General features: G+C 28.9%; 1 protein-coding gene across 1 annotated transcript in view; it reads right to left on the bottom strand.

The window, feature by feature from the left end:
- Positions 1-486: 486 nt before the first annotated feature.
- The window catches only part of LOC124370675, a 31,809-nt gene continuing 21,880 nt past the window's right edge, over positions 487-10,415 (bottom strand). The window contains exon 3 of the mRNA XM_046828961.1: positions 487-624. Coding sequence (XP_046684917.1) covers positions 487-624 — 138 coding nt within the window. The remainder of the gene's footprint in view (positions 625-10,415) is intronic.

The following is a 10,415-nucleotide window of genomic DNA, read 5'->3' as shown; positions in this document are numbered from 1 at the left end:
AAATCGATAAAACTAGTACATGTACAAGATTAAGTTCTCTGATGGTTCATATCCAACCATAGAATTTAACTTAGCTTAACTTAAGCTTAAAACTCAGTAGGTTGATACAATTTATCTTTAGCCTCCTACGGGGATGTGAAAATTACTTTTTGTATGGTTGTCTGTATATTCATCTGCCAGCAGGACATTTATGAGAGTTGCATGTAGTTACACCGATAACTATTAATGTGGTGTGGTGTGGTTAAATATTTTGTAGATGATAATAATATAGCGGCAAACTGCACAATAGAGACACACTGCATAATACAGGCAAACTACACAATACTGGCACACTGCACGATGTAGACAAAGTACACAATAAAGACTCTTTCACAATACAGGCCCATTGCAAAATACAAATACACTGCACAATATAGACACTGCACAATTCAGGCAAACTGAACGATAAAGACACAGTTAATAATACTGACACACTGTACAATACAGTCACTCTGCACTCTGCTTATTACAGGAAAACTGCACATTAGAGACATACTTCTCAATACAGGCACACTTCTCAATAGAGACACCCTTCAAAATACTGGCACACTGCACATTACGGGAAAACTGCTCAGTACAAACATGCTGCACAGTACAGACACATTGCAGAACACATGCATCACACTGGAGAAGATGAGTTGAACAAATGAGAAAACATTATCGGGACATTCCAGCGTCATTACAGCTTGGAAATTAAAAACGTTAAAAGAGTAATGATTTCTTCTCGATCTCAAATTTTATTAGATAAGGTATCTTTTATTGTTACAATTTATTAGGATTTCACAGTCAATTATTTTTAATTTTGGCAGCAAAAGTGACCTGTCTCAAACAGAATTTGTCTACAAATTTGGCAATTTTAGTGTACTTTGATAATTTAAGTTAAGGAGCAAAATAGTACAAAAATATTAAAATATAAATAATAAGACCTTTATCCGTATTTGGTATCTATTTAGATTTATTTAAAATAACAGGAAGCTTAAATTATTTCTTAATTTACTGAAAAATATATACCAATCTACATTTAAATGCGTTTCTGTTTAACAAAACTGATCATGGATCTAAATTTTATCGGTGTCAATGCAGTAAAAATTATAAAGAAAAATTTTGATTATTAGAAGTAAAGTAGCAAAAGAGGAAAATTTAAAGGGTTAATAGTCATCATATAAGGCAAAACACCTTCTTAAAATTTATATGTATGTTTCATGCTAGAAACTGTATTAGAAATCCAAATAAATAACTTAGCACGACAAATAAGGGAAACAATAATTAAAGAATGTTTGTGTCTATATTACACAGTCGCGTGGCTGGGGGTGACGGATAAGGGTATTCTGTGCGCCTATACTGTGCAGTGATTACTGTGCTTACTCCAGTCACCTTGTCCCTCACCCTCAGGTGTGACTTCAGATTTCTGATGCGTGATGCATATAAATTTTCCTAGATGTTTTAACTGTTTTTGTAAGTTTACAGCTATGTCCTAAAATATTTTTGTCAACTGGGGAAATGGTAAATTTATATAATTTAACCGTATCGTTCTATATGTGACACATAATAATAATGGAGTATGTCTGCAATTATCATTGGAAAATCACCGTCAATAAAAAACTTGAAACAAAAGACATAGAGTACTTTAAAACTTGATTAGTGTTTTTTTTTATAAGTAGCATGTAGTACTACTTTGCTACTTTTCTGATCCTGATTACTAGCATTTAGTAAAAGACTCCATGTATCCAACCTATTGTATATGGCTGTTCCAAATAATGTTCCTAAAGATTCCATCAATATTATATAGGATATGATCATCAATCCATATCCTAGTTCTCCTCTAACATACGTTAAATAATCGTTAATCGGTGAAAAAGTATTTTTTGTAATTTACTCCAATGCACATCATCATCTTTAAAACTTATCCTAACAACTGCAACATACAACGCTGGCATGGAAAGGATTTATGAGCATTAACGAAATAGGCAATTGGAAACACTTAAATACTGCAAATTGTTCATCTTAAATTTCCTGAAAGTCTTAAAGTGACTTTGCAAAGAACGGAAATGAATTTAAAGTTAAAACCTAAGCATAGTATGAGAAATCTCTCTAAAACACATTGATTTTAAAATACATTAGACTTAAAATAAAAATAATTATTGTATAATATTGTGGTATCTGCACTGTAAATCCAACAAGCATTATAATTATTCGGTAATGTAAGTTACAACAACAATCTATGAAAAAACTTAAACAATGAAATATTTCCGTCCAGTCGCATGTTTGCATGCTTCAGTGTATGGTACAATAAACATTCCAGTTCGTTCTATGTAAATTAAACCACCTATTTATGTATTTCTCAACATTGATGAGTTTTTAATGTAAAGTGTGCAAGTGCAAGAGGTTATATATTTATTATATATATATATATTTATTATATATACATATATATATTTATTTATTATATACATATATATATATATATATATATTTATTTATTATATACATATATATATATATTACCTCTCTCTTTTTCTTTTTATTTATTTATTTTTAAATCAACTGCATATTATAGGATCTAGTCTATAATGCGTCAAATTACTAAAAATTCATACAAAGTGGCTCTACTAGTCACTTGACTATTATTTTTGTGATTACTAAGAAGCATGAGCTATTATGTTTCCGTCTAACAGTAAAAGTATTTTCATTCGCAAACTTAGTTTTGGGACTATTTTTTTGAATACTTATAGTTCTTAATAAGGTATTAATAATGCTTGCAACTCATCTTTTTTGCAAAATGATGAAGAAAATACACTTGGGTCCCTCCGGAAACCATATATTAAGGTTAAAAAGAGAAAAAAGTTATTAATGAAAAAAACTTTGCTGCCTACTAAATCTCAAAGTACAGGTGATTTTTTATTTAATTGCGTTCGCCGAGTCTATTATCTGCAAACTTGTAACTTGGGGGTAGAGTTTAATTTTATAAAACTGATATGAAACTAAATCTAAGGAATAATACCCGAAACATAATATGTGTTAGTATATGCCAAGGAAGTTTTTATATGTTCTTCAAAAGAAAACTCATTTCTACAGTAAAAAGTTCTACGATGCCTAATTTTTGTGTTAACTTTTTATTTGTATAATTGTCTGCCAGTCTCTCCGTTTGCAGAAAATTTTGAGAAAGGTACTAATCAATAAAGTAGCAAACAACTACTACATGCTACTAACACAAAACAATAATAATAAAATTTTAATTTCCGGTTTTTTGTGTTTCTTATTGGTGAAGATTGATTTGAAAGTGTGATATGGTTACGGACATGTTCTATATTCATTATGTAAAATAAATAGAAAATATAGTATTTTTTCACATTTCTCACGTAGAAAAATTTTAGACATAAGATTAAACATGAAAAAAATATCACCTAAATTAATTCATGGTTTATAATGATGGCAAATAATATAAATACTTTGATCGTTCGTTTACTAGCAGATTTTTTTTATTTTTTATTTATTAAATCAGCATAAGTAAGTTCTATTTTTAAGTTAAATTTTAAATATCTATATTCTGGGCAATTAATGTTATGGATGAATTTCCTGGTACCAATAATGAGCACTACGCAAAGAACAACACACAATCCACATCAATAGCTTGGTAAACACAATTCTGCATGTGTGACGTCACAGACCACCTGTGAAAACATTGTCCAGTTCACAGCAGTCAAAGAGATCAAAGTTATCGTTGATCACAGTCCACTTAGCAATTATCTCCGATACAGTTTTGGTTGCTCGGGATGTACCGTAATTTACCTCTCCTCGACAAACTAACGATACATTAAAGAACTCTGCTTTATAGTAAGTTTATTTTGAACCGGTTTTCATTTAACCATTTGATTTCATGTTAGATTTAAATTAGAAAATAGTTATATGACGATCCTGAAATTGGTACGTTTGTAGTCTGTTATTGTATTTGCAGACTTTGAATTGACAATTTTGCATAATTTATTTCCAGCACATGACACTTAATAAATTTGAAGAAAACAGAGGAAAGTACGCATATTGCTTAAAGTTGTCCTGGAAAGTAGTTATTGACAATATTTATTTTTTATTTTGGTTATATCGTTCAAATACAAAACGCAATAACTAAATTAAATTGTTAAGGTTATTTTAAATATTTTCTATATAATTAAATATACTTGATTAAAACATCATTGTAATAGGGAACAGTGTGAGTATCATATTGGGTAACTGTTATGTAGATTAATGTAAAGGGTATGCTGTCCCTTTAATTATATAACGAATGTCTCAACTTAAAGCTAGTTTATATATAAACTGTTATATAATTTAACGTACATCATACCTTTACAATTATTGAGACAGCAGTTACCCGATGTAACCCGATATATATCTAAATGCAAAAATGGTGTCTCAGATCACAATTATGGTATTAAAACTTTGGAGGACTTATCCCCTAAATTATCCGAATATCCCCTATTATGTTTTTTAATTATATTGCTTTTTATTTGATAAAAGATTATCCTAATTAATTATACATTGATATATAACTGTATACTCTAATAGCCTAATAAGAAACAAATCATTTTTAAACGTTTAATTAAAGATGGCGGCTTCCGAAAATGTTTTGTATATACATATATATATATATATATATATATATATATATATATATATATATATATATACATACAAAAAGTATATATATATATATTGGTCTAAAATAGTTCGTGTTATTGAAATCGTGGCAGCTATTCAAGCAAATACACGGAATTTTGCACAGAAATTGTAGGCGAAGCCATGGGTATGTGCTAGTCTTAGCTACAATGTTGTATATATTTTCAACGTTTAAAAACATCGAATTGGAACAAAATCAAAATTATAAAATTTTATCTACGCAATTAAATTTAAAATACTAAGATAAAAAGTAAAGGAAAATTCGTTAATAAATAAGGGAGATAAATAATCAAAAATTTGAAAATTTATGTTAAAACATATATTTAATTTAATAAAACTATTCAATTCAGCAAATTTAAATTAGCTGTCATTCAATTTAGCTATTTCAAAATAGCTAAGACAGCACATACCCGTGGCTTCGCCCCATCCTATGGTGGAGTGCTATGGTATTTTTGAAATTAAGCAGTACAGCGTTAAAGTTTAAGATAATAAATAGTAATAATATCGAATGAATGTATATTATAAACATGAAATTTTTCATCATCTGTCATGTGGAAAGTCTAGAAAAAGAAATAGCATATATAAAGGAGGGGTACAGATTTATCTTTCTTTAGACCATGTGGTTGTCTATAATATTTCAAACTTTGTCCTATTTAAGATCACAACATTCTTTTAATTTATCAAATTTAAATTTAATTGTAATTTATAAATTGCTTGTAGTTTGAGGCAATTTCAAAACGATTTTGCTTATGTCGAATGCATTTGCAGATAATAGACTCGGCGAACGCAATTAAATAAAAAATCACCTGTACTTTGAGATTTAGTAGGCAGCAAAGTTTTTTTCATTAATAACTTTTTTCTCTTTTTAACCTTAATATATGGTTTCCGGAGGGACCCAAGTGTATTTTCTTCATCATTTTGCAAAAAAGATGAGTTGCAAGCATTATTAATACCTTATTAAGAACTATAAGTATTCAAAAAAATAGTCCCAAAACTAAGTTTGCGAATGAAAATACTTTTACTGTTAGACGGAAACATAATAGCTCATGCTTCTTAGTAATCACAAAAATAATAGTCAAGTGACTAGTAGAGCCACTTTGTATGAATTTTTAGTAATTTGACGCATTATAGACTAGATCCTATAATATGCAGTTGATTTAAAAATAAATAAATAAAAAGAAAAAGAGAGAGGTAATATATATATATATATATATATATATTATATAATAAATAAATATATATGTATATAATAAATAAATATATATATATATATATATAATATATATATATATATATATATATATATATATAATAAATATATAACCTCTTGCACTTGCACACTTTACATTAAAAACTCATCAATGTTGAGAAATACATAAATAGGTGGTTTTAATTTACATAGAACGAACTGGAATGTTTATTGTACCATACACTGAAGCATGCAAACATGCGACTGGACGGAAATATTTCATTGTTTAAGTTTTTTCATAGATTGTTGTTGTAACTTACATTACCGAATAATTATAATGCTTGTTGGATTTACAGTGCAGATACCACAATATTATACAATAATTATTTTTATTTTAAGTCTAATGTATTTTAAAATCAATGTATTTTAGAGAGATTTCTTATACTATGCTTAGGTTTTAACTTTAAATTCATTTCCGTTCTTTGAAAAGTCACTTTAAGACTTTCAGGAAATTTAAGATGAACAATTTGCAGTATTTAAGTGTTTCCAATTGCCTATTTCGTTAATGCTCATAAATCCTTTCCATGCCAGCGTTGTATGTTGCAGTTGTTAGGATAAGTTTTAAAGATGATGATGTGCATTGGAGTAAATTACAAAAAATACTTTTTCACCGATTAACGATTATTTAACGTATGTTAGAGGAGAACTAGGATATGGATTGATGATCATATCCTATATAATATTGATGGAATCTTTAGGAACATTATTTGGAACTGCCATATACAATAGGTTGGATACATGGAGTCTTTTACTAAATGCTAGTAATCAGGATCAGAAAAGTAGCAAAGTAGTACTACATGCTACTTATAAAAAAAAACACTAATCAAGTTTTAAAGTACTCTATGTCTTTTGTTTCAAGTTTTTTATTGACGGTGATTTTCCAATGATAATTGCAGACATACTCCATTATTATTATGTGTCACAAATAGAACGATACGGTTAAATTATATAAATTTACCATTTCCCCAGTTGACAAAAATATTTTAGGACATAGCTGTAAACTTACAAAAACAGTTAAAACATCTAGGAAAATTTATATGCATCACGCATCAGAAATCTGAAGTCACACCTGAGGGTGAGGGACAAGGTGACTGGAGTAAGCACAGTAATCACTGCACAGTATAGGCGCACAGAATACCCTTATCCGTCACCCCCAGCCACGCGACTGTGTAATATAGACACAAACATTCTTTAATTATTGTTTCCCTTATTTGTCGTGCTAAGTTATTTATTTGGATTTCTAATACAGTTTCTAGCATGAAACATACATATAAATTTTAAGAAGGTGTTTTGCCTTTTATGATGACTATTAAGCCTTTAAATTTTCCTCTTTTTGCTACTTTACTTCTAATAACTAACCTATTTCTTTATTATTTCTACTACTTTGACCATTAGGAAATTTATCCATCATCAGTTTTATAAACAGCAACTCTTTTAAATGTTGATTGGTACTATATTCGACAGTAAATTAAGAAATAATTTAAGCTTCCTGTCATTTTAAATAAATATAAATATATAAAAAATACGGATACTTCTTATCATTTATATTTTAGAGTAATTATATGTATATAAATTAAATTTGTTTTAGTTTATTTGTATCTTAAAGCAAGAAAAATGAAAGGATTTCATATTATTAATAACTATTCAAATAAAAACGTTATATTTCAGCAGTAACTAGACCACAGTTAGGTGTTTACAGAAAATTTAATGCATTATTATACACAAAACAATAACGTTATACAAACTAGGGAGAGTGAAGACAGGTGATACCGGAGTTCGAGCCCAAGTGGACAATAAACAATGTTTATGTACCAGAAGTACAACAGAACCGCTCAAGTTGGAGTGTCTGGGTCATTTGGCTGATTTTATAGTCGCAATACGGCCGTTATGTAGTGGCTTATTGGAGACAGGTCCAATCATTTCTTTTTTATGGATTATTAAACACGTGTTTACTAAAATAAAATGTACAACGGTTTAAAAAACATTTATAATTTTGAAAAAATAAAATTGTTTATTCTAGCTAAGTTATTTTAGGTTTTTTTATAACTCGGAATTTAACAACAGTGTTAGGTTAAAGAGGATTTTGTGAACAAATATATGGTAAAAAACTTACTTTACTTTATATTACACATTGTTTTTTAGATAAAATAATACTTTTATCATAATCAAAAAGTTATTTAAAATATAAAAACACATTTTGTATACGGAATAATGTGAGACGGTTATTCTTGATCATATTATGAAGTCAGTTCAAACACTGTAAATCCTAATCATATTATAAAAGCGAAAGTTCCTTTGTGTTTAGTTTCGCTTTCTTTCACGTACAAACTATTTTACGGATTGTCATGAAATTGCATGAAATTGTACACGGGCATGAATATATACCTATTTTTACCTCGAACATCTCTCAGGTCTACGCCCCAGTGGTCTCTAAAATAGCAAGGAACCCCATCTAGGTCTTTAGATGTAATATTAATTGAGAGAGCCTGCCAAATATAATAAACCGTTATGCGTAAACCTTGTATTGTGGCAGTACAACCATACAGTTACCGTGTAGATATTTTAAGTAAGATTTTATTGACTTTATTACACTTAGCATTGAATCTAAATAATGAGATGAAATAAAAACAAATATTCAAGGTGTTGTTGATAGATGCCGACTTTAATATCCTATTAAACATATAAAAGAGATATAAAATTGTCGTTTTAACCAAGTTGAATGGCAATTTTGATGGGAATGTTCCTGTTATACTAGTTACAAATAAAACAACGTGTTGAGTACTTTATGTACATCATTTACTGAAGTGGCAACAGAACATCTGTTTCCTCCAACTGACTTGAAGCATTTTACAGTAATCTTTCTTCTCTTGTGGTCATAAATTTCCAACTTTTTACTGCTGTAGAATTTATGCGGTGGAATCTTGTCACCTGTAGCTACGCGGTGACTTCTACTTGGAAACAGAATATTATTTATACACTTAAAAAAGTGATGATATTCTTTCAGAATGGAGGTTTTTTGTGTAAAAATATTACAAAATGTTTACATTGTTAATTATTTTACGGACTTACAGTAATATTAAAGAGTAAATGATGGCAAAGATTAATGTAGGAATCTATTAATCAATGATTACTTGAACCAAAAACTTAGGACCTAGACTTAGGATTATTGTTACCGTATATAGCTGAGCATTAGTGGTCGTTACAAGAAATGGAATTTGATAAGGTAAATATAAAATTAATGTATAAATAGTGAGCTTGAAATTGCGTCCGATACGGTGTAGCCTATAACACCTTATGAATACTGCAGAAGTTTGAAATTGATTATTTTAGCCCGTTTAAAATTCAACAACCATGTATTATAAGACATTTTAAATATTTTCTTATTTTGATAAAACAGTTTTCTGTAATCTCATATGTATCCAACCTCGTCCTAAATCTATCATATGATCCTTACTCCAAGCAGAAATCAATATGAACTAAAAATCTTTTATCTACTCTAAAACCATAAAAAGCCAATTTTATAAATAATAATTTACAGTAGTTACTATTATTAAAAACAATTAATAGAAAACAATATGTATTCTGTAAACATTATTTTTAAACTAAATTAAAATTAAATTTCACAGTATGAGGTTACACTAAAAATTTAACCTAAAACAACCCTATAGGAGGAACTGTAGGGGTGGCAGGACTTAAAACTACTATCCCAAGTATTTTATATCTTAAGATAACATGAATCGGTTATAATTTTATTGATTAGACAATTAAATTGAACTGAATTGTAATGTGTACTGATTTATCAAATAATTAGTTGGAAAATATTTAAAAATAATTTATGTTCAATTAGTAGTTTATTGTGACCTTTATTTAATTGTAAACGTGCCATTAATTACCGTTGTTTTAAAGCCATATTTCATAAGCAATTACACGGTATATTAGAGGATTATGGTTCCCATCAGGTAATAAAAGCTAATAACGAAAAATCAAACGTAATAGCAGCGATGTGTTTGCCGCAGGTAACTGATGGAACGTCACAATTACCGGTATCGCCTTGTCAACATTTACCAGCTCTGATTGGCTCTTTGAAGTGTTTACGTGGCACACAATATTCCACAAGTCGTTCTCGGTATTGTTGTTTTTCAATTAATCACGAATACTTTGTTGAGTCACACACATGGCGGATGTGTTTACTAATAACTCGTTATTACAGTAGTGGCGTTGTTTTGTAAATATGCTCTTGCTTGAAATAAGTTATGTTGAAATTACTAAAGTGAGCTTAAAACTGTTTGTGTTCTCTGAAAACGAGAGTGGTTAAAAGTCTCCTGTTAGAAAGACCAGATAGTTAGTTTTTTACTTCTTTTATTTTTATTAGTTTAACAAATACTACGTAAATAAAATTGCTGTAACGAGAATTTCATTGTAAATTATGCCAATTCCTTTTGGGCCAATTGAGTTT

This window comes from Homalodisca vitripennis, unplaced genomic scaffold (assembly GCF_021130785.1).
Source record: "Homalodisca vitripennis isolate AUS2020 unplaced genomic scaffold, UT_GWSS_2.1 ScUCBcl_400;HRSCAF=2322, whole genome shotgun sequence".
Classification (NCBI taxonomy): Eukaryota; Metazoa; Arthropoda; class Insecta; order Hemiptera; family Cicadellidae; genus Homalodisca; species Homalodisca vitripennis.
Note: the sequence above shows the minus strand (reverse complement) of the source record. Positions and strands in the feature narration are given on the sequence as shown.